The sequence below is a fragment of the Cyphomyrmex costatus genome, unplaced genomic scaffold, assembly GCF_001594065.2.
Source record: "Cyphomyrmex costatus isolate MS0001 unplaced genomic scaffold, Ccosl1.0 scaffold196, whole genome shotgun sequence".
Lineage (NCBI taxonomy): Eukaryota > Metazoa > Arthropoda > Insecta > Hymenoptera > Formicidae > Cyphomyrmex > Cyphomyrmex costatus.
This window is the reverse complement of record NW_017275998.1, coordinates 320,749-346,626: the sequence shown is the minus strand read 5'-3', so window position 1 is coordinate 346,626 and position 25,878 is coordinate 320,749. Positions and strand designations below refer to the sequence as shown.

The following is a 25,878-nucleotide window of genomic DNA, read 5'->3' as shown; positions in this document are numbered from 1 at the left end:
CATCTCAGAGAGCTTTCTGAGATTGATCCTTTCCTTATTCGGTTCGTTTATCACGAAACGTGAGCAGACTTGCTGGGTGCCGTGCTTGGCGAAAGGGAAAGAGGAATTCCCTAAGGGTGCGGGATTCCGGTAGACTGCTTGCAAAAGGACGGAGAAGTGCGTGCCAGCGGCTACCGGGAACGGAAAACTTGGCGGAGCCTCATAAATCCTGAATTCTTGCCTCCGCAGCCAAGTTCGGCGGAAAATCGCATCGAGGGGCGAAGTCGCAAAGAGGGTAGACGACGGTTGTAAACCGTGGTTTTAAGAGCCAAGGGACGGCCAGCTGGAAGAGTATTGATCGTTTACTTCGCCAGAGACGCGAACAGATATCCGCAAATTGCTCTCTCGGCAAAAAAGAAAGATCTTCTGGGACGTTGAAATGATATCTTGCTGTAACGAAAATATACCTCTCGATGGTTCGAAAACGGATTCTTATTGATTGTTACGATTTCTTTCCATATCGTATCGTTGTTGATCAGGCACTTGAGTCACAAAATTGATTCGTATATTAAATTGATATTGATTGATCAGATCGTGCCGCGACTCTTTACTTATACTATATATACGTATATATAAATACCTATATTAGGAGATGCGGAACGACCTAGTCAGGTAATATCGATTTATATACACATTTATTTTCTATATAAAAGCTATTTACTACCTCAAATAGAGCTAGTCGTTGACCTAGCTAATATGATATTAATTTTAACAGATCATTTCAGCTGTCCAATTAGGACCGACAGTTGATGGAATATCTATTGCGCCGTGGTTAATTGAATTGGACGAGAATAGCGCGGGAATTTAATAATTTGTTATTTCTTTATCGCTTTATTTTTTTACGTTGTTGCTTGCAGTCATGTCCATTTTTATATAGATTAACTTTAATCTCTTCTTAGTTTATTCTTTATCTTTTTTTAATTTATGGAACTAGAGAGAGATAAAAATAAGTTATAAACCAAGAGAAGTTAATCTACTTTCTGAATTATTCAGAGTGGAATCTCACGCTCAAGTAAAAACTGAGCATGTTTTGAAAAAAAGATTGATTCAGTTTTCAGTCTTTAAAGCCTTTAATCTCGGTTTAATTAATTATTGTTGTTATCTTTCCCTAATTTTTAGAATTAGAAAAAGATAAAGAGAAAATTGAGAACCGAGATTAAAGTTAATTTTACATTGGTGAAAACGGGCTTAAGAGTGGGATTTCACTTTTCAGAATAGGATGCACACTGTACAAGTTTTAGAGAAATGAAAACGAACATAAGTCTATTTCTAGCGAATTCCTGGAGATATTAGCTTTGAAATTCCGATCGAGGAAATGAAGGAATATTCCTTAAGTATAAAATTATGATTACGAGAGTAAAGCAATATATTTAGGGGAAAAGGGAAAAAGTCTCGGAAAACTCGATCACGAGTTTAGAAGTCCAGGTATCCCGTGGACAAGATCCGTATCGTTGACTCTGGTAATAGTTCCCGCAGCTTTTTGCATTATCACCCCCACCGTCCTTGCATTCACCTCCTCCCTGCTGTCTGCAGCTGTTCCCCCTACCGTTCTTCCCTACCTCTCCGACTTCTCTTTCTCCTCTCGTCTCGTCGTCTACCGCGACGATATCGAACCGCAGCTCATCGCCGTAGTGCGAGGTGCGCACGCGTTCCCTGTGTATACCCCCTCGCAGAGGGTATCCTTCGTGATCCTGATTTTGTGTCTACCTTGCCGGTGACCGCCGCAGGTCACTCCGGAGTCGCGGTTCCGTCCAGATACGGTGTCGTATCTCTCGCGTGGGGGGGACTTTCCTCGTGTCGCGTTCACGAGGGAGTCCCTCTTCGACGACGACGAGGAAAACCATCGAAGGTACCTAGATGCGACGCCCAGCAAATAGACGCCGCGCGTCTTGCGCGACGCACCGGGTTTCCTGACGCTGAAGTATCGCTCCGAAAAAAATCTACTCGACGTGTGTGCGTGTATGTGTGTGTGTGTGTGTGTGTGAGAGAGAGAGAGAGAGAGAGAGGGATCTAGTGGAGCTCTCGTTTCGCAGTGGGCACCGACAATTTCACGCCGGGAAGCGCGAATCCTTGATCCCGACCTGCCGTGAATTACACGAGTGGACGTAGCGTGACGTTGAGTTCGGTCGAGTCCAGGTAGAATAGCTTGGCACCGACGAGTCCTCCTTTGTTCGCGACCATTTCCGACCCATGTTCTTGGCCCTTATCGCCTTTCCCTAGCATCGTCGTTGTCACGTGAATCTTCCCAGTCCAAGATAAGTGCGATGATGGAACGACGCACAGTCGTACTGGAACACGCGAGGTCGCGGTCGTATATTTAACCGTGGCATTAAGATTCGCCGAGTTTATTAATAGTCATCTCATAAAATATTAACCGACGCTTTCCGAGTCTCTATAGTAAATCGATTAATTTGATTAGCAGAGACTCGCTCATGCGAAGCGCCGCTTTAGAGGTGCCAAAATTGCGCCGCGCGGAAGCTCCATAATTAATCCTGTGACAGGACAGCCTGATTTCCCCTTGGAATTAAAAATAATCGATGCATTTTGGATTTATTGAAAGAAAATCGTATTTTTCTGTGAAAAATATCAAGTAATGTAATTGGGGATCGCCACAAAATCGGAAATCAGAGAAAAAATCAAGGGATTTTGCAAAATTTTCTGAAAAATTAAATTCTTTAAAAAAGTGCAATATGCGTCATCACATATATGTACGTATTTGGAATACCAACCTAACAAATAAATGCAAGCAGTGTGTCAGCAATATTAATAGTAATTTACATTGCTGTGTTAAATTACTCTCTCAACAGAATATAATATTTCTAAATCAGGACAAAAAGATGCGAAATATTATTAAAAGCATTAGAGAAAATCATGAAAATTTTATCGGGAAATCAGGAAATGTTATGGAATTTTAGGATGAGGATTTTGCGACAACCGCACTTAGATAATCATTATTCAGTTCGATAAAACGTGCGCTCTGGTAGAAAAATAGCAAGCGCTTCGGTAGAGATTTCGGTAGGATAACTTTCACTCGACAGGATGACTCAACTCAACTTAACTTCCGAGTCTGAGATATTGTTACGAAAATGAAGAGAAAAAAAGGATAGAAAAGAATGGAAGCGCTAACGAACGAATTACTGTGGAGATAAATTGGCAATGAGATGATACGGCGAATGTAGAATAAATAAAAATTATTGTCGTTTCACGAAACTATACTTAAATAGGAGGTGTAATTTTCCAGCGCGCTTAACTACCATGTTCGATAATTTACAACGCAAATAACTTACGGTGTATCGAAAGGAAGAGAAAAAAAAAAAACTCGTTAGTCAACCCGCAAAATATTACGTTACCGCTATCCGAGCGGCGATCTAGATCGATCTATGTATATATCGCGTTCAGTGAATTTCTATTTCTTTTTTTTTTTAATTATTCTTTCCGTTCTCCCGTTCACCTGTCCATCGATCCGAGTCTTCGAGTTGCCATTTACGTTGCGTTTATCTCGTTTTGCAGCTTCATTCGCCGTGACATCGGCGAACGAAGTATATAACGTCGCATCCCCCATGCCGGGGCATCGCTCGAATTCGCGTAACTTAGCGTGAGGATTGCAAAACGCACCACGCGGAACGCGTGTAATTCGGCGCGTATAAGCCGGACGTGCAACTCGGGAAAGTGACCGCGGCAACTGCATGTCTACCGAATTACTCATCGTACTCCACACCAGGCTCTTTCCATTAACGTCTCTCGCTTCTCACCCTGCCGCGCGTTTCCCTCTTCTCGTCCTCCGTCGACTGTAAAACCACGACGCATTCCGTTTCATCCAGCTTATAAATATGCCCGTCTGTGCTCCATCTTCTATTTACATTATCCTATTCCTGTGGGTGAAGCTTTCCGACGGACTGTCACGTTCAGTAATACGATCAAAGCAACCACTCGGTTAGGTCGAGAAGACTCCGTGAGGAAACTCGAGGAAATTCACAAGGAAACTGTCCGGCCCTCCTTCTTTTGCTCAAGCCAACTGATAAGCCTAATCAGTTCCCGAGAAGTTCGACGTTGTCCTCAAGTTCGTTCAGCGAGAGACTTGGTGAACGCGCGGCGAGACCAGGGCCGATGACCCGCGCGCGATTGCCGGGAGACAATCGACGATTCGGTTGAGGGAGCAAGTCCAGGATGGCCTCCACGTCGGCCGAGAACTCGAAAGGCGCTCGGAGGCGCACCACTGGCCTGCCGACGCGCGTCCGCGTCCCCGCGAGTTTGGAAAACGGTACCGGCGGCGGCGGCGGCGGCGGCGGCGGCACCGAGGATGGACGCGACGACTCCGGCCTCTCGTCCGAGAGCTCGACGCCCACGAATGGATCGCCGCCTCCACGGCAGCCCAGGACGCCGACCAACGGCCAGACGATCACCTCCACGAGTATCGGCGTTACCGCTGCCTCCACCACCGCAGTCTCTTCGCGAGCCAAGAATAGTTCCGGAAGGTAGTGCCTCTCACTCTGCCGCTCCCATCAGGAAGAGCTACGCTCTTCCCTCAGATATTTCCGAGTAGCCTAGGAGAGATACAAGATAGCGAGGAAGCGTGGAGATTAGGCGCCGCACGCTCGTTTTCTTTTTTATTGGGATAGCGTGACTGCGATGAGAATTATGATAATGCGCGAATACACTACTTCCTGTTAGACCCCTGCTGCTTTACATTTATTCGCAGAAAGCTCTTTATCGTTTATGTTCAGCACGTACAGTTTTTTTTCTATATATATAAAATTTATTTTTCGATGTGGCATGATTAATTATATCCGTTCCGTCAAATCATATTATCACTTCTTTTTATTCTATTATAGAGAATAATTTAAGTTAGATGAGAAGATAATGAATAATTTAAATAGATACGTTTCTTTACAGTTTCTATATAGTTAACTGACTTTTTTTAGGATTTCTGTGCAGCTATAGAATGTCCTAAAATTTGTTGACTTGAAATATTACAGTAAGATAATTCTCGATAAATTAAATAAAGAGGTTATATATTTATGTATAAATTTTTATTTTAAGTAGTAATTCTTAAAGTAACAAGGATTCAAGTATGGCCAATTACAGACTATGTTTAGATGGCTGCATGTCCATGAGTCGCGCTAGGATTAGTAAGCACAATATTGTGACTTGGACTTTTGTACTAAGGACTTTTGACTTCGCTTCTGTCTTTATTTTATTCGTATTATGACCGTTTAAAAATTTTATTAAATTTAAATTTTTTATTGCTATATTTTCAATTTATTAATTTTGTTCTACATGACTAGCTATAGATTTTATTGTGTCTTTGGGATCTGAGTCACTCGGCCTTGTAATCAGCGTACGCGGATACACTCATTATTTCCCAATTTGGAGCTTAAGCGAAGTAGCTCTTATAATTTTGTTCACTGAGAATGGCTCGGAAAGAAGTTGAAACGTTTGTGAATCACGTACAGAGATTAAGAAAAATATTAAATTGTTAAATAATTAAATTGTTATTTTGAACTTTAATTAGCGCTTGATCCTCGTTCAACTTATAACTGGCCACATTTTAATCCTTATATCTCAAAAACTATTGCTTAGAATAAAAAAATTTACAAATAATTTTTTTACTTAATTTTTTTGAAAATTAAGTAGAATTAAAATTAAGATATTACCTGGCGTTAGTAGTTTGAGTCGTGAATTTTGGGACATCTTGTATAATTGCTTGAGAACCGACTCTTGTTCTCTCTTTAACAAAATTCTATAGAGCTCCCGGTGCAGTTCAAGGAGAGTTCTGACAATTAAACGCATGGAATTACACGGATTTCACTATTCTTGTTTCAGAATCGGAAGTGACAGGATGTCAAGGCTGTTACGCAGTAGATCGGGAACGGAATCGCCGCGTTCGTTAGACAATATGCGCAACCGTCAAGTTTCTAGTCCTATGAGAACGTCGGGAAGTGTAAGTCACAATTATACGCTTAAACTCGATTTGTCTGTAGAGAATATTTTGCTGATATCAGATATCTTGTCGATTATAGGTGTCATCCTCGTGCGTAGATTCCGGTGATGAGGCCAGCCTCAGGATAGACCGCGGCACGTATCAGTACATGTTCCAGGACATTGTCTCCATAAAGACGATGCTCCTGAAGCTCAAGCGAGTTCTTCAGGAGGTACGACAAAAGCATAACACCCGCTTGCATTTTACCTCACCAAAAATTGTGCACGTCACATCGCTTCTTGCGATCGTCCCCGTAAATATGTTTCACGCGTTTTAAGCGCGGTGCTGAAGCGACTTGAGTTTTAGCTCGAGGCCCGCCTTCGGTTTCCACCGCACACACGTTATCGACCACAAGCATTTTATTCCGTTACCCATGTACACGGATATGCGTTTATGTTTTTGCCTATTTTTATTAACACGATCTTTTTTATTTTTCATTTTTGTCGTCGTCCTTCCTGATTTTGCGTCTCAAGTCAGGAGAGAACGATTTGACGAGGGTACGTTGCATTGATTTTTTTGCACATTTTATTAATTTATGTCACTTTATTTACATGCATGTTTGTGTATTTATTTAATTATATTATATTACATATAATATACGTTTTAATAATATATTATATACTTTACGCGGAACCGAGTAAAAATTATATGCATGAAAGTTGCAATTACAAAAGAAAGCAATATGTGAAATTATAATTACAAGATATGTGAAAGTTATAATTGCAAGAAATAGACTTAATTTTCGCTCAAATTCTACTGTTTTACTCGGTCCTGACAGCAAATTATGAGAATTATCGCTAACGCTAAAAATAAATCTACCGTCTACTAATATCTGATATTGATTTTTAGACAGAAACTCTCAACCCATTCGATAATCCGAAGGTGAGTATACCTGGTACCTCCTATAAAGTGCTCAGAAAATGGATCTAAAAATAACTTAGACTTTCGTTTTTAATCCTACTTATGGTAATTGAGGTGACATTAAATTAGAAATGACGTTGTCGATATTATCGCAGAATGGCCTCTTCTGTAACCTGAATGAGGGTGGAAGTAACATGACTGACGTGAGCACATCACCGGGAAGTGGTGGTAGCAGTATTGCAGACGAACTGGCGGATCTGAGAAGGCAGGTGGTATTCCTTCAAGGCCAGGTGGAGGACCGAGATCGCACGATACAAGTGCGGGATCGTACCATTGAGCTACTTGAGGTAAATAACGAGGTAAATCCTACTCGCGATTAACTGTACCGCTCTCTGTACCGCGAAAAGCTCGTTCCGACGGAGCGGTAATCATCTTCAGAGCGCTCTTTATTAATCGAAGTGAATTGCATAGGAGTGATAATTGAATATTAACCCTTTGCAGCTCCAGATGTCGAAGCTTCAAGAACCTAAGAATGGCGATACTCAAAGCTGTACTTTGCCGACACGCAACATCAACGTCTCCTCTGGAGATACCTGTAATGCCGCTACGCAAACAGAAAAGGTATCACTTCGTCGAATTTTTCAATCCCTTTATCGTACTTCGTACCGTTTGTAATGTTACGATCACATTAATCACGTTTTGTTTTGTGATTGTGTTTCGTGATTCGTTATTGCTATTAATGTTATCTTATCGTCGCGCTCTCGATTAAAAGGAAATTGTTTGATTGTGGCTTTAGACACGTCCAGTGTCGGCGGGACCCTCGCTCCTACAGTCACTCCCACAGGATGGTGTCATGGGACCTCTCGTTAGGTGAGCATTTATCCTTTTTTAACAATTATTGTTACACGTTTAAGTTCTAATATTTATATGTATAGTCTTCATTCAACATACATTATTTTTTACAATTAATACCAATTGATCGTCAAAAATTACGTTTACGTGAATTATTCTTGTACCACTAACACAATCGCATTTTAAATATTGTCTCTATCATGTGCATCGTAAATAATAATGTTCTTTTTGCTGCTCTGGTCCCGCCCTTTTCTCGGGTGATTCCGCGTGATGCAGCTTCAGGATCGGGAAGGTAGAGTGCGTCAGTCTGTGTGACTTGTTATTGGGATATGTACTCCTATCTGCATTTAACGCCTTTATATTTATGCACCTCTTTTATTTTCGTATCACTTGTTTGACAACCCGTTATTAATAATTGCGTTCACATTTTGCATGCAATCGAGTAATCTGACTTCTTATTTATACTTCGCAATTCCCGGCTGATTGATCGAGGCAAATCCTGTCAAAGCGACACATAATCGAATTTGTTATAAACTGCTATACATTTTGTTATAACAGCTTAATAGACATGATTATTTTATAAAGTATAATAGCTTTATATATAAACTGTTGTATTTCTGTATTAAATTTTTGTAACAATTATTCAAACGCCACAAAATTGTAACGTTGTGTTCTACGTATTTTATCATTTTTCATGTTTAGCTTCATGTCATGTCTTCGATCAGTTTTTTTTTTATTTGCGAAAGAAAATAATGAGTGATTGCATTTTGATCGAAAGCCTATAATGATCGAAAAAAATCTAATCTTTGTAGTTTAGAAAATATCTTTAATTATTTGAGAATGTAGAAGGATTAATATATATTGTAGATTATTGTCCCGTTTACATTTATAAAACTAATGTTTCTGGCATGTTGTAATAACATAGTCCGTTTTTTATCTTGACACTCCCAATTTCTTGCGATAAGATACTAGATTTATAATTCGTAATGTTTCACGCTGCCTTGAATAGCCATGTGCGGTAAGTTTTGAGTCCTTTTCATTTGAGCAACTCAGAATTGTTACTTGAATCGAACTTTCATCATTTCTGCGATCTATTTCTCACAGCAACAACTTCTCTATTGCAGTTGGAGTGACTCGTTGGACCGTCAGCGACCATCACTGCTCTCCGAGCTTAATTCCGCCGGGAGCCATCGCAAGCCAATCGAACGTTTACCTCATACGCTAAGACTCCGTCAGGAACAGACTCCGATACGGCGCATCAATGTGCATGCGAGAAGACACTCGTCGGAATGCGTGTCCGGTTCGCCCATCAAGCCGAAAAATTGCGTAAAATCGCCATGCGATTTGAACGACGCAGAACAACATGACGCTAAGATAGAAGGAAACACTGTCAAGTCTCTCATTCCGACACCTAGGAAACTGCGACTTTAATGACATACCGGTTATATTAATCTTCTTTGCGTATAGCAACGTTTCTTTTCGTTCTAGATGTCCGCATCCTCGAAGTGCAAAAAATTTGAAAGTACATACTCCTTACGGACAAGCATTCTATTCACATGAAATTTATTTGATTTTTGTTTAATTTAATATTTCATTCAGTAAACTTGAATGCCTAAATCTCGAGAATGAGAGTTTATATAATCGTTCCAATTATGTTACAAATTGCAATAGAGCAATGATATTTGAATTGTATATCTGAAAAGAATTTAATTTGTATAATTATTCAATCGTATTTCTACCAGACTTCGATCGGTCTCGGACGTCCAAGATATTGTAAAATGATCTCGTTTTATCTGCTCGTATTCGTAATTAGTTCTCTGCGCGACATGTTCATATCATACGCATTAATAGCGTAATAATGTATGTTATTTGATATGCGTTCGTCCGATATAATTCGCCACAGTATTTATGTAACGTGGTGCAGAGAGTGTTGCGCGAAGCCATCTATTCCTGAGCGGATATTTTGGACCGTGTATAATTCGCGCCCGCGCGCGTTATGGGTACGGATACACTTAATCGTTAATATTAGCGGTAAATTTCATTTCCTCACTTAAACGTGATCTCAAGTGCAAAATTAGAGATTATCTGCTTATCACTACATTGTGGTCGCGTTTTATCCAGCGATCGATTTGGGACCTTCATATATGTGTGAAGTTTTCTTCTGCACGATGTTATCTTGGATGCCGGAAACGGAAGTCGAATCTACGTTTTTAGATCTACAGAAACCTTAATTACAAATATTTATCAAATGCAAATAATTTTTGTAATATATATATACATATATGTATAATTTATTGTAAATATAAATGCAAGAAATTAATTTTAAGCATGATATACAAGTGTAATTGAGAAAATTAATCTAATTGTTCAAAATTCAGAATCTATTATTTTCTTTGGACGCAAACGTGTGCAACGTTTCAGAATTTATGATCTTTATACATATACTAAAATCTATTTCCTCTGTAAATATAAGAAAGATTTGTTAAATACACATTATTTATTATTATACATTTATCTTTTTTAAGCCTCTGTTATTCCGACTCACTTATGAGGCTCACAGTACTATATGCTCTAAGATGGATTTATTGATCCAGTGTATGCCTCTTCTGGGACAAAGGCCACACGTAATCAACTTACAATTTTTGTCTCGTATTAAATCAAAGTGAATCTCACATAGGCCTTAAGCCTTTTTTATATCTTTATATATAGCCCTGACTGAATCAGGATTGCATAACATGTATTGGAGCAATGCTTCTTGGGTGAAGATACAATTTTGACATTTACTCGTAAGATGAAATGGTACTCTCTTAAACGTGAAAAATTACATCGATCGCCGGATAGACGGATATAGCGCGATTTAATAAGTAGATAATCTATTAATTTCTAATTTAGCACTTGAGATTATGTTTAAGTGAGGAATACGTTATATGGGGCGCAAATGGAATCGAACCTGGATCCCCGGATCGCGAGTCGACTATCTAACCATTCGTGCCACCATTGTAAATTTATTAAGCAAATTATTTTGCAGTTAATTCGCTGTAATCAAACAAAAATTAGATGCAGTTAATCATTGTTAATAATGTCACAAAAAAGCGTTTGTATTGTAATTTATTTATCGTCCTCGTCGTTCAAAAATATCGCAAGTACGTTTGGATAATTTTGAGAAAGTTGCACGTATGTAACTTCTGTTCGTGAATATATCTTGTAACAAATAGGCACGAATAACGATTATAATTAGTGAAGCCAGGGTATTATGTAAATTCCACAGGTAATTTTAATTTATTGTGTGCTTGGTACGTGCTTGGTGCTAGTAAGTTCGTATTCGGTATAAGTAAATTCGTATATAATATTTAGATTCTCCTGTTTTTCATAATAATCACACTGACAGCACGAATAAATGAAATTTAAATTTCTTAATGTTAAAAATTTAGCACTTAAGATTCAAGATTGTAATGTAATTCGAGTTATTCTTCCGAACTGTAATTTCACAGATTATATACCTATATAATTTCTACAAATTATATATTCTTCTGACAAATTTAATAATTCAAACAATGTGTATTAAAATATACATATTTATATATAATCCTTTATTTTATATTAAAAAGATATACGATGACAATAATTATTACTGCAAAATATAAACGCAAACGCAACTTTGTCTACATTGTATGATACTTTGCAGTATTATAGCAAAACCTCTCATATAAATTAAATAATATTTGAAGATTAATGAATGTCAGGAGAAACTAGATATTATATGATCATTGTATATTTATTTGTTTATATTTTTAATTTATATACTAATTATATTTGAAAATAAGAACGGAAGGAAAATGAAAGAGTGAGAGTGAGAAGAAGAAAGAGAAATATATACATATATATGAAAATATAAAATTTCATTAATTTTTTTAAGAAATATATATAATATAATAAAATGTGGAGATTAGGGAAATCTTAGCTTTTCCGCAGAATTATCTTCGCAAAATGCAGTCAGATATTTATAGAAAATATATTGAGTAGTTCAAATCCACTTATTATTAATAACAAATACAAATTGCATAGATCTGATATGGAATAAATTAAATGGCAATTTTATTGATATTATCGATGAGCAATCGACATTGATATTAATCGCCCGCCACGGCTTACTGTTACACCTCGGAGAGTGAGCTTGTGACTCATACGAACGATTTTGAAAACCAATTCTGTCGTATCGTATAAAAATTATGACAAATAAAAAGCATACGTAACATAATGATTACACGTTTATTCTCTACATCCGACGACTGTCATTACTAAATATTTTTATTTTCGCAAAAGTCATGATGCAAATCGACTTGCATATCGATAAGCAAACTTCTCTACGAATTCTGTCATTGTTTTAAAGTATACGTACTTCCCTTTGACGTAGCGACATACATTCTATACTTTCTCTCATAAATTTGATACGGCAGAAACTTATATTATACAAACTGACGAATGTCAACAACGAATGTGTATCGCTCTAATAGTAATTCTGTATATACATAAAAACAATGTGTACATTCGCAGAGGTACGTGCTAATATTTGATAATATAAATTCGCGGTGGTTGACTGAGTCGCGTGTATTGCAGGAGACTAGTTGGTCCTACATTTGGGATGCAATGGGAGACCTAAGCGCCGTGCCGCAGGAGAAGAGTAATGCGTATTTCCTATAATATATCTTCTTAAGACAAAACGTGTCGTAAGTTCGTTCGTTGTCAACTGGAAACGATTCTAACAGTCGTAGATTATCTTCTGGAGCGTTTGGAACGGGGTCATATTTACACATGGGTCGGCACTCTCCTCCTGGCGATCAATCCCAGCGGCGAAATTGCCACCAAAGATATTTACAATCTCTCGCAAGCTCACGAGTATGACAATGTATGCGATGTGACCTGTAAAGAAGTGTCGCCTCACATATTCGCCGTGGCTGCCCGGGCGCACTACAGGATAGTTCAGGGTCTCGGAAAACCTAGCCAGGTAAATCCAATTATATCTATTGAAGATTCGATCTGCAATCTTCTTCGTGCATTGAATTATCTTATCCTGTTTCTCCAATTCAGAGCTGATACGAGTCCGAAATGGCTTGTATCACCAGGAGGACCTTACAGAGAGAGAATAATTTTGCTGAAGTATTTAAGAATTCAGTCAGATGCAGATCTGAAAATAATAAATAATTTTGTTGGACCATCAAAATAATTATGCGGGACGCTCAAACGTTGATAACAATACTGCAAAAACTTTTCACATCTAGCATCTTATGCAAGTCTATATAATTAATTTGATGGTCCAAACAAAATTATTTTCAGATCTGTATCTAGCTCCTTTAGATACTTCAGCAAAATCATATTCTTTCCATATATAGTAAGGTCTAAAACTCCTCTAAAACTAAGAAGTCTCTTGGTGTCTCTGTACTCGAATTGAATATATCTCTATCTCTGAACGAATCAACTAGGTTTGAGTTCATTCATTTATTCCATTTCTCTATACATTTGTAAACGACGTTTCTTCGTAAAGGTGATAGTCTTAAATGGAGAAACCGGAACGGGAAAGACCTTCAATGCGTGGAAAGCGCTGGAATTCTTGACCGCATCTCCTAAAACTTTTGAGGCGCAAGGTGCGGTTTGCGATATCGTGCGGAGAATTTCGGTCGCTTGTCGTTTGATATCAGCCTTCACAACTGCGCCCACTGAAATTAACAAAGTCAGCTCGAGAAATGTGCAACTTGTATGGCTCGAGTACAAAATGGGTAGCATATGCGGAGCAACGATATCCTCCTACCTCCTGGAAAGAGATCGAGTCACGAAGGGCTGCTGCAATTTTCAAATTTTTGGACAGGTGAAGGAGACTTCAGCTAGCTGTGCGCATTTTTAAGAAATATAACTGTCAATTCGATCCTTTTGCTAAATTTCGCGAAACTGTTCCTTATAGATGATGAGCGCGATAGGAAACGTAAGCTTCGCGGACTTCAAATTGTCGATGGATACGCGATACTTCATGGTGAGCGACTTGGATTCTCCGAGAGTGCGGGAATTATGCGACGATTTCTATGAGACTACAAGAGCGATGGATGTACTAGGGTTTACAGGGAGTCAGAAGAAGGACATTTTCTTCATTCTCTCCTTGCTTATTCACATGGGTAACATACAGTTCGTGCAGGAAGACGATCGTTGCAAGATCGATATGAATGATCAACGTACGTAATTGACGGCAATTATCCTATGTTAATTATTTCACGTGACATGAATCGTGATAGAAGTCCATACAGTACTTTATCCGAGAGACATCCTGGGAACGTTCTTAGGAAAACAGAAGATACTGATATATATCCCAGCATGATATATAAGGAGCCATGGAAATTCTCCTCGTTTCTCATTTATTAAATATTTATAGCGAAATGTTATATACATATATTTTTAATATTTTTTAAATGCTTTATCACAATTTTGATAATATATATACCAAACAATATATTTTTAATTTTAAAAAACTTCTAGATATAAAAACCATGGATTCCATTTTATATTATACTCTTCTTTTGTGTGTTTTGATATATTTATTTATTTTAAATAAAACATTTTATGAATTATACATTTAAATAATTTTTTAATGTAATAATTTAAATAATCTGTCTTTTCATATTTGTGATCTTAAGAAAAATTTCGCTTGCAGCGAGCCAGTAGAAAACCGCGCCTTGATAAATTTCTGGATTTTCGCCGATATATGTTAGGAGACATATGGAATGCTTTTTAGGATATCTTTTGGAAGTTTGTACTGTATGGGAAACGCTTTTCATTGTTAAAATAAACGACGCAAGGGAAAAGCGAAAGTTCAACAGATATGCGATTTTCAGAATCTAGAGAAGCCTTGAAGAACACGTGCAGGCTAGCCTGCATCAAAGAAGAGGACATCGTCGAATTGCTCACATCCACTTTAATAAATCCTCAAAACACTCGGCGTCGACACACCATTTGTCGACGTAATCTCAACACGAGGGATGCCTGTCGCTACCGATTGCACAGCATCATCCGCCACTTATACGATCTTCTTGTTTGTTGGCTGATCAATTTCGTGAACGAAATTTTATCCGCTCGTCTATATAGCGAACGATTGGGTATTAAAGATTTTTTTTTCACTTACAGAAACCCCTAATTTGATACTAAAAATTGTTTATTTTAAATATTAAAAGTATAGACACCTAAAAGGGTCAAACATTTAGGAGCTACGTAGAATAAAAGGAACAGGGAACAGGGAATAAGAATTTCATCCTATCAGAAATCATATACTCTGGAATAAACAGTGTGTATTCCATAGTACCCTGTTCCTTTTATTCTGCGCAGCCCTTATTTGAGTAATAACTATGCAAAAGGATTTTTTCATCAGTAAATGCAATTAAGAGAAACGAGTCTTTAACTAATTAATGATAAAACAGGACACTCCAGCATCCCCTTAAAAGCACTAAACAACAATGCCTTTAACGCTTAAAATAAGTAATTAATCACTACCTCTCAGTGCATATTAAATTTCTGTAACAACCAATCGCTTGAAACGATAAAAGGATATCTTGTTGTTCTAAGAAAGAAATATAATTTTGCAAATACCGACTGATATTTCTTGCACTTCAGGAATATTGGACATTTTTGGATTCGAATGCTTTAATTCAAACGGCATCGAGCAACTTTGTATTAATTTTGTAAACGAGAAATTGCAGCAATATTTCGTAGAAAACTATCTGGTGTCCTGCCGAAACGATCTGCAAAAAGAAGGTCTCATTGATGATAAAGAATCGTTATTTATTGTGCAATTGTATGAAGACCGCATAAGCACGATCGAAAAGTATTTGTTTTCTGCCATAAACGATGTAAATATCTTACAGATATTTAATAAATAATATCTATTAATGCAGGAAAGTTAACGATAAACATTTTCATGTCATAGATGTGTTTATCGACTGTCCCGAACAACTCGTCTACATTAATACATCAAGTGAACATTAAGAACTGTCCTGCAACGAGACGATTTTTGAACGTAAAGAAAGAAAATTTTGTTATACATCATTACTCTGCTACCGTAGAATATTCCGCCTGTGATCTACTTTCTAAGAATACCGATAAGGTAAATCAATTATGAAACTTGTGAAAAAAGTTTGTCCGTTTTTCATGACCTTAAATAAAATTTAAAAATTCGAACTTTTTAAAAAGAGCGCATTTCTTTTCTATATAAAAAAGGATATATTAGAAAAAGATGAAAAGTAAGTTAAACCTTAAACTCTTAAAGATAAAATAATACCTGAGCTGATACTTGAAATAAAATCTGAATATAGTCTAACGTGATAATGCATTTACAGATTCCGGACGAGATAACGATAACATTTAGCGTGAGTACGAATAAATTTCTGCATTCGTTAATTGCCAATAATCCACATCAAGCTCAATTTAATGGAAAAACGAAGAAGCCTACGATGCTTTCCAAGCTCCGATATAATGTGGACTTATTGATACAAGAATTAAACAAATGTGACATGCATTACGTTCGCTGCATTAAGCCACAGTATAGTATATAATTTAACAATAACGCGAAATTGAATTTACTTTTTTATGCAATAAAAAATGCACCCTGCAGGAAACTCAACAGCCACGAGTGGAATCGAGACAATCTTCGCAAGCAATTGGCTAATACGGGTGTTCTTGACGCGTTACCACTGGCTAGATGTAAATATCCAGTTTATTTCACCTACTGGGATTTTTTCAAACGCTATAATAAAAAACGCACAGGTAAATTAAGAGATTAAAAAAAAATTTAAGTCTATTATATTAATTAATTATTTCTTCGTAGAAACATGCAGTAATTTACATATGGCTTGCAAAAACATATTGAAGTCGTTTTGCCGGGATGACGATAATTCATCGGTGTATTACGGGAAACGTTTGATCTTTTTAAAGGAATCTATATTTCTGCGATTAGAGGCTGCTAGGAGGCGATACCGCGCAGAATGTGTCTGCAAGATCGAATCTTTTTGGTTGAAGTATAGCAAGTATCTTTTTGCACGTATAAAAATTCACATCTTCATGTCGATCATAAACTTTAAGGCGTAACAGAAACTCGATTTGCTGAGAAAAATTAAGAGATAGCCAGTGTAAAATAAAAAATAAATAAATGCATATCACTATGCAATAAAAAATAACTTGTAATGTCGAATTAATAATAAAATATAATATACACGGTCCAACAAAATTATTGACAATTTTTTGACGAAGTTATGCTATCTTGAAATTTGCCTATTTTTGCAGAGTGAAACAGGTGTTACGTTAATTTTGTTGGCCAGTGTAATATGTAAATGATTTTCATGTTAATTAGACATCGAATCGATATCTGATTAAGTCAAAAATTAAAACAAAAAGTGAAAATTTTATATTATGTGTGTGTATAAAATTTTCACATTTCCGAGAGAAAAAGTTACATTCGATATTTGTTCGTGTTGCACTCTTTACATTCACAGTCTCTTTACTTTCTTTAACATCTGAATATTATATTTATCTTGTTTTAAGCGGACAATAATTTTGGAGATTTTAAACAATATGAACAGATCTATCTCGTCTTCACAAACTACGTTCCACTTAATGCTCGCAACGCTCTTGGAATCATATTTTATCTTATTTATTGAGTGTTAAGATACAATTTCATGCTGATAGTCAGCGATTATTTTTAGCGTCAAATAGACCACGAGATTAAAATTAACGAATGTTAAGGTCCGGTTCCACCAATGTAAGAGTTTCTAATTCTAAGAATTAAAAAAAGATAAACAGTAAATTAAACCGAGATTATAAAGTTTATTTTACATTGATGAAACCGGACTAGAGTCAATTTTGATCAAATATGGTCTGTTTTAACGTTAAAAATGGCATCGAATGTCGGTATAGAAAAAATTTAAACAAGGACAAATAATATTCACGTGTGTTGTGAACATCAAGTGGAACGCAGCCATACAATTTGTAATTAATTTATTCTACTATCTCTGCGCAGAGAATTATACGCAACATATGGAAGAGGACATAACTGATGATACGCAGGAAATTGTTAGCACCAATATCCAGAATGAAGTGATTGAGGAATCCCAATTGGAACTTAAGACTGTCGTGCCTGTATCAAGAATGAACTGCTGTGCAGAACAACATGAATCGCAAAATATAAAAGGAACTTCAGAAAATATGGAACACGATGCTCAAGCGATCGTTAAAAAAAATTTACACGAACAATCCCAATTCGAGAGATCCCTCTCAAAATACGAACGCATTTTACCAATACAAGATTACTTACGTTTCGTATCTGGAAAACGTGTGAAAATACTAACAAGACTAGTAAAAAGAACCGCATATGTATTGCATTGGCTGGATGACGTGAATAAAGCAAAAAATACAAAAAAGAATAAATCATCAATATTACAACTGTTGCGAGAAGATAATAGTAACAATGAATCAGACAGCAATTCAATTTACGAGGATATTCAATTACAAGACCATAAATCTTTAGAATCTTTAGATGATAAGTTTCATATGCAAAACAAACATGAGGAGAATCTTGGACATTATAACGAGGCAAGTAGCATTAATAATATAATATATTGTACTTTGCCTATTTTTATATTCACGGAAAACTTTTATTTAGAAAGAAGATTTGTATACTATACAATGTGGCGCTTCTATGCTGTTTTACAAAAATGGAATTTTGAGCCGACGACGTCCAGCAAGGGTAAATATAGTATAAATTAGAATTTATGAAAAAAGAAATACACAATTAAAAAACATGCTTTATTTTTTTCTTTAACTGTTATTTTAATTTTTTTCTTTTAGTTACCAATTAGAGTACATACTCGACTCAGATGTCTACCCAATTCACATTATTTGGTACATACGGAGCTACCACAGGGTTTACAAGATTGTCTTTAAAAAAATATTTGTACAAATGTAATTCGCGTAATATTTATAAAAGTTCCCGAATTTCCACTTCACTAAACACATACATACATATAAATAATTTTTTACCTAATCTACATTAAAATAAAAAAATGCTTTATTTTAATTTAAAGGATTTACATACGAACTTTCAGGAACTTCTTTCCTAATTGATGTGAATAGGAATTCACATCAGAAAATAAGAAAAAATTAACTAGATGTTGGTATCTAAAAATTATTAAAAGAAAAGAAGTTTTATGAAAGAAAAGCAATGACAATCTCTTTAAGTTTTAATTAATAGAAACGGTCTAAGCTACAATTAATATAATACAAAATGAATAATTATGACAATACTCGTTGTACATGTAACACTAAAATGTTCGAATAAAGCTTATACATATATTATAATCTTTATAGAACATTTACAGACAAACATTTGCTAAGTTATAAAAGTTGTAGGGACCCTTCTTTTTATCTTTAATTACAAGTAATCTACGCGATGCGACTAAAGCAAGAGTGGCTTGAAGGTCGCTTCTTAGAATTTGATAATTAGCTCTTAAACTGACACGTCTTAAGTTATTTTGTGGCACCGGACGACCACCAGCGAACGCAAATCTGTAATCACGTTTAAATTATATAATAAAAATTTTACGCATTCATGTAACTGTTAGCTTTATTAATATTATGATACACACCTTATTTCTCGTCTCGGCCCTCTTAGAGTGGAATCTGGAAACGCCGTTTGTCGATCCCATAGCATTCTGGTGTTAAGCAGTGATCTGACTTCCACGTACCTTATCTTGCTTTTAACGATGATAGGTAGTGTGCCAGTTTTCTTATCTCTTCTCTCTTTTGCAATATCATCACGATTAGTAGGTATATAAGGTAATAATGAATCTCCGTAATGTTCAATGAAAGGGGCGAGGTTCAAAGAACCCTGTGATTTCATAAGGCCACAAACAGCCAGCTATAATAATTACAAGAAAATTAATTAAAGAACCATATATTAAGGATTAGAATATAATATTGATACTAACAGCTATTCGCTGCCAAATAACTGAACCAAATGAAGCGTAATAATACAGAATATTTTGTATGGAAAGTATGTGCGTAGTATCATATTGAAAAAATATAAGAGGCTGAATACTCGCTAACAATTCCACCGCCATTATCCTTTTTTTATAGAGCTCAATGCTTTCCATTTCACTCTTTAAAAGAACATTCTCCAATGTTGGTACATACCTGATCATTAATATTCATAGAATCAATTTTTCATAAAAATTTTGTTTGATTATATTACAAAATTTGCTTAAATTTTCATATTACTTATCGGCAATTGATGGCCAGCGAAGCATCAATTTGAGCACGCACTCTTTAAAAAGTATTTCTAAATTCGGATGTATGAAACTCTGACCCAACAGTAATTCCAACAATAACTCCGTTAATTTATCCACCTTTAAATAAAGATTTAACATTTAAACGTTTTGAGTACACATTTATGTAAGATGTACATCATTATTTTGCATTTAATTACCGAAATTAAATGATAGGGGTAGACAGCTTCGCTGTTACTGGCAATGGCAATTATGAGTTGACACGTCCGTGTGGAAACACGTGTATATTGTGCATTATTTGAGATTACCATAGACCTAGCAATGGACATCAATTTATCGATAACTCCCTCATCGCCTAAATGAACATTAGTGGCACAGTCGTTAAGTAAGACCTGAAAATATAAAAAATAATGTATTTATATTTCATAATAATAATATTAAAACGTAATTATATATATACATATTTCTGCATACCTGAAAGGTTTTTTGCGAGCCATTAAACAAAGTTTTCAACGCACGTTTGGCATAATTATGACGTGCTTCTGTGAGCTTCAAATCACATATCTCAGATTCTAAAAAAAAAAAAAAAGAACTTTAACACAAAATTAACGGATTGGATGTATCAAGAAATTAACAGCAATTCCACAAATTAAAATTAAGTTTTATAAAATTCATAAATTAAGACTCATCTACATATAAATTTTGAAAGAACTTACCTTGCAGAAATGGCACATTAGTTTGTGTTAGACACAATGGATCATTCATTTGATTAACAAGATTAACAATAGATTCGCTAGGTACATACACCTTTGCTTCCGCATGATACTCTGGTAAGGATTCTGATGCACCAAAAACTGGATCAGCATCGCACAAGCTAGTGATTACTGCATTTACATCCACAGATGTAAGACGTTTCCTCTTACTATGTCTCAGTCTTGTAACACATTTCTGAGAAAGAATAAGCAACATTTTATAAGGATGATCAACATTATAAATCTTAAATCATTAATCTTTTGAAAAACCTTTGTTAATCTGAACTTGATATACTTTAAGGATAAAATTCTCAATCTTTGTTGAGAAAAATTCAAATTGCAAAAGCTCAAATATTAAATAGGAATCACATTGTGTTTACATGCAAAACTTCTCTTAAACGATAGGAAGCATCTTCGGCTAATCTTTTTAACAGAGGATCTGGTAAGGGATGCATGCCCAATTCTTCGCCGATAGCAGAGACCCATTCAGTGCTGAGCATAGCATATCTTCTCGAATTATTATCGTTTGTAATACTGCTGGTCCCTGCATCTCGGTTGTTATTGTTATTGACAAATGAACTACTGTACCCCACAGCTTGGTTCAAAAGCTCTTTCATGATTTCTACTTTTTTATATCCACGTAGAATTCACAACTAGAGTCTGTTAAATTTATTGTGACCTTGACAAGTTCCGGTCAGCTATAAACATAAGTAAAAACAATGTTTACAAATTACTTTCAGAGAGGTTAATATTTAGTCGTGAAAAAAAGAAGAAAAATACAGCTTAAATAATTGTTGTACATACATATACACGTTGATATATATTGATTTTATAATAATAACATTTTCCTATAATAAAAATAAAGACAATAAATAATTAACTTGATTACAACCGTTATGCCTATTTGTGTCCAAATAGGACAGTTTGAGGTTAGATAGCAAAACAAGCGACTATAGGAGTGACATCTACATCTTTCTGTAATAAAAAAAAAAAGGAATCTGTAATGTAATATACAATTATTCCGGCAGAGGACTATATACTGATTAATTGATTATCAATATGTGGCTAACTAGTAAATAACTAGAGTTATCGATTTTTATATAAATTTTGATGTTATTTGTATTGAGAGATGTAGCAAAAAGTAAATAAATGACTATTGAATGTGTTGTTTTGTGTATGCATTCCCCAAAACTCATTAGGACATTTTGTAATGTGCGATAATTCCATCTCTCTCTTTTTCTATTTTATCATTGAAACGTGACTTCATATTTCGATTTTTTGCCATTTTACTGACGGAGGCACGCGTGTTGTTTGTTATGCGTGTTTTCTTTGTCTATCTTACGGAAAAAAATTAACTCCCTAGTACTAGTAATAGTTGGTAATATTTAAAGCGGGAAACATTTCAGCAAGACGTTGCTGGAAGCAGAGGAATGCAAAGCAGAAAACAAAATACAGAATTTATAGGGAATGACAGGTTGACGATTTATTATTATAATATATACCATACATATAATGTTCTATGTTGCGTATTATCGTTATGTATGTAATACTTATGCATGTATGCAATTCCACAACTTATTGTAGATTATTTCTGCATGAGATTTATATATGTATATAAGAATGTTATTTTCTCTTTTTAGGACTTCACATTCTAAAAAGTCTTAAGGGAAACACAGAATGGAACCCCCACAGGAATTTCCATTTCCTTTCCCAGCGTACGAAATCCAGAAGCGATTTATGAAAAATCTCTATGATTGTTTGGAAGGTAGTAAGCTAGGCCTATTCGAAAGTCCCACAGGGACTGGAAAATCTTTGTCCCTCATTTGTGGTGCGCTTAAATGGTTGATTGATCATGAGAAATGGAGGAAGGAAGAGTTACTTTCAGCAATCACTAAAATAGATGATAAATTAAAAAACTGTGAGAAGCTATCTGATAATTGGTTTACTGTACAGACAGAGCAGATAGAGCTTAATGCTGAGAAACAACCATTACAAGCCAAGCTAAACGCATTGCTTGAGTATGAAAGCCAAAAAGAAAAGCTTAGAAAAATAATTGTTGAATCAAAAAAGGTGAAAACATCTGGAAAAATAAGGCAACAATTTACTAAAAGAGTTCCAGAATCGGATAAGATAGAGGAAATAAACACTGACGTTTGTGGTATCGAGAATCTTATCTTGGAAGATGGTTTGTCAAATTCAGAAAGTTCTGAGGAAGAAGATACAGATGAACCATTATTTAAGAGTACTAAAATCTTCTTCTGCTCCAGAACACATTCTCAGTTAACACAGTTCGTCCATGAATTGAAAAGATCTCCCTACTCTCAAGAGATTTCTGTAGTACCACTCTCATCAAGGTATTTCATTTATTTTTAATGTAATATATCGTCTAGCTAAAATTTATTAACATTTTATTTCATTCTAGGCAAAATTACTGCATCAACAAAAATGTCAAGAAGTTGAAGCATATCAGTCTGATTAATGAAACCTGTCTTCAACTACAAAGAAAAAAGACTACTGTTAAGAAAGAAAAGGATCTAAAAAGATCAAAAACCGCAAGTAGTTGCCCATTTATACCAGGTGATCAGAAACTGTTAATGGCTGAGGTTCTAACAAATATTCAAGATATTGAGGAAATAACGCAGAGAGGACAAGAAAGTAATACTTGTCCATATTATGGCTCGAGAAAATCTCTGCAAAATGGTCAATTAATATTAGTACCATACAATTCTATTTTTCATAAGAATACTAGAGCCAGTTTAGGGATAGACTTAAAAGGAAACATATTAATAATAGATGAAGCCCACAATTTGCTGGACGCCATCGAAAGAATGCACAATTCTGTAATTACCGGAAGAAATTTGCTCCACTGTTACAGTCAGCTGTCGCAATATCAGAAAAGGTATTGCTGCACTTTTTTTTATTATTATTATTAAGTTGCTAGATAAATTTTTGACTGAAAGTAATCTGATTGTAGATTTGAATCATTGTTCTCTGCTAAAAGCGTGATGTATCTAGGCCAATTGAGTTTTTGTTTGAAGAAACTTCTGACTCTCTTTGGAGCAACAACGAAATCTCATCCCAATGATGAGATCGATAAAACAATAGCACCTAAATTATATAAATTAGAAGATTTTGAAGTGCTTACAGAGATCGATACAGTAAACATATTCAAACTATTAGAATTCATTAAAACTTCAAAACTCATTCATAAATTACAAGGATTTGTTGAACAGTATGGCAATAATATTAAAATCAATGAACAGAAGATTAAAAAATCTGGCATAACGGAATTTTTAAACTCGATTAAAAACAATGATGTATCCTCTCAAGAAATTGTTAGCACTGTGGACACTCCAAGCAATAATGAAGAACAGACGAGTAATCCTTTGATGGCGATCTTAAGTTTCTTGGAGTGCTTAAAGAACAGCTGTGCAGATGGTAGAATATGTGTTCTACCTAACACTACTGTTGGACAAGGGATTATAAAATTTCTATTATTAAACCCAGCAGCACATTTTCACGACATTGGTAAGCAAATACTTATTTGAAACTTGTCATGCGTTCTCTCACTTTTATTACATTTATTTCATTGAATATTTTGAATGTTTTATTACAAATGTAGTGAAAGATGCCAGATCCGTGGTACTAGCCGGTGGCACAATGGAACCAATGTCCGAATTCGTAGATCAATTATTCTTAATGGCAGGTGCTACGCCAGATAGAATTATGACATTTTCCTGTGACCATGTAATTCCTAAAGAAAATATCATATCCAACGTTGCAACACGTGGACCGACTGGAATCGAATTCGAATTTAATTTTCATAATCGACAAGATACAAGATTGGTAATAGCATTTTTATCTCTTTAATTGTTATACTGTTTAAAGATGTATGTACTTAAAAAAAGTACAACAGAGACCGATTCTTTATTTTAGCTAGATGAATTAGGTAGAGCATTATTAAATTTATGTAATGTTGTACCAGCTGGAATAGTAGTGTTTTTCCCATCTTACAACTATGAGGACACAGTATTTAAGCATTTAAATAAATCTGGTATTATATCCAAAATTTCTACAAAGAAACGTATCTATCGTGAACCTAAATTAGCATCGCAGGTATTTTTGTTGAAGTTTACTAATAAATAACTAATACATTACTTACTTAATTTATTTAATTTAAATTAATTAATATTATCTGTGTATAGGTTAATACAATATTAGATCAATATGCACATTCCATCAAGAATCCACAATCCCCGTGTAACGGAGCATTGTTGTTCAGTGTAGTAGGTAAGTAAATTAAAGTTGTATCGGTATCATAAAAATCCTATTTGTATATTCTATTTATATTAATGAAATTTTTTTCAGAAATGTTGAATCTTATTTTAATTTATATGATATTTTATAGGCGGTAAATTAAGCGAAGGCTTAAATTTCTCTGACGATTTGGGCCGATGTGTCATAGTCGTTGGCTTGCCATACCCAAACATTAAATCACCAGAATTACAAGAAAAAATGAAGTACTTAAACGAAAATGTTGTACGTATATTAAGATGTCTTTATTACAGAATTTAGAGAATATAGTTTAATGTTATATATATAAATTTTAATACTTTTCATTTTTTTCTTGTTTTTGTAGAAATCAGACGCTGGAAATAATTTTTATGAAAATTCTTGCATGAAAGCAGTAAATCAATGTATTGGCCGATCTGTTCGTCACATCAATGATTACTCGACGGTTGTACTGTTAGATAAACGTTATTGTCATAAAGTCAAAGTATTGCCTCAATGGATTCAACGCTCTGTGACGATCAACGATTCATTTGGTTCTGTAGTTGGTAACATTGCAAAATTTTTCGCAGCAAAAAGAATTAAGAAAGCTTAATCTGTGATAATAAATCGATAGATTAATTAGGGAGTATTACAAAATTATTAATAATCGTTAATAATATCTGTAATAATTTTTCTAATATTAGATCGACTATATGATAATTTAACAAAAATGTTTTACTTAAGGATATATTTGTGTTTTTAGTTGATATACTTCATAATTATAATATCACGACCGAATTATTTTTTATAT

The 25,878-nt window shown here is 35.3% G+C and overlaps 3 protein-coding genes across 3 annotated transcripts; 2 read left to right on the top strand and 1 right to left on the bottom strand.

Annotated features, from left to right (window-relative positions):
* The first annotated feature begins 4,206 nt into the window (after nucleotides 1–4,206).
* On the top strand, nucleotides 4,207–18,770 carry LOC108773020 (myosin ID heavy chain). Its single transcript, XM_018538712.1, has 20 exons — nucleotides 4,207–4,514; nucleotides 5,863–5,980; nucleotides 6,060–6,191; nucleotides 6,869–6,901; nucleotides 7,036–7,227; nucleotides 7,382–7,501; nucleotides 7,677–7,750; nucleotides 8,857–9,106; nucleotides 12,537–12,737; nucleotides 13,275–13,595; nucleotides 13,689–13,953; nucleotides 14,611–14,871; nucleotides 15,383–15,618; nucleotides 15,696–15,872; nucleotides 16,105–16,307; nucleotides 16,380–16,531; nucleotides 16,593–16,787; nucleotides 17,781–18,352; nucleotides 18,423–18,506; nucleotides 18,608–18,770. Exons 1-20 carry the CDS (start codon nucleotides 4,207–4,209, stop codon nucleotides 18,701–18,703), a joined length of 3,990 nt encoding a protein of 1,329 aa, XP_018394214.1. The 3' UTR covers nucleotides 18,704–18,770.
* Nucleotides 18,771–19,096: 326 nt separating this feature from the next.
* On the bottom strand, nucleotides 19,097–21,628 carry LOC108773019 (uncharacterized). Its single transcript, XM_018538711.1, has 9 exons — nucleotides 21,600–21,628; nucleotides 21,176–21,493; nucleotides 20,760–20,991; nucleotides 20,518–20,615; nucleotides 20,244–20,435; nucleotides 20,036–20,163; nucleotides 19,747–19,951; nucleotides 19,405–19,676; nucleotides 19,097–19,324 (listed from the first exon to the last, which is right to left on the bottom strand). Exons 2-9 carry the CDS (start codon nucleotides 21,410–21,412, stop codon nucleotides 19,132–19,134), a joined length of 1,557 nt encoding a protein of 518 aa, XP_018394213.1. The 5' UTR covers nucleotides 21,413–21,493; nucleotides 21,600–21,628; the 3' UTR covers nucleotides 19,097–19,131.
* A 568-nt stretch (nucleotides 21,629–22,196) lies between these two features.
* On the top strand, nucleotides 22,197–25,731 carry LOC108773017 (probable ATP-dependent DNA helicase DDX11). The gene is made up of 9 exons (XM_018538709.1): nucleotides 22,197–22,269; nucleotides 22,436–23,149; nucleotides 23,218–23,694; nucleotides 23,770–24,323; nucleotides 24,418–24,641; nucleotides 24,732–24,911; nucleotides 25,001–25,085; nucleotides 25,204–25,334; nucleotides 25,435–25,731. The coding sequence occupies exons 2-9, from the start codon at nucleotides 22,473–22,475 to the stop codon at nucleotides 25,678–25,680; spliced, it is 2,574 nt and encodes an 857-aa protein (XP_018394211.1). The 5' UTR covers nucleotides 22,197–22,269; nucleotides 22,436–22,472; the 3' UTR covers nucleotides 25,681–25,731.
* The last annotated feature ends 147 nt before the right edge of the window (nucleotides 25,732–25,878 follow it).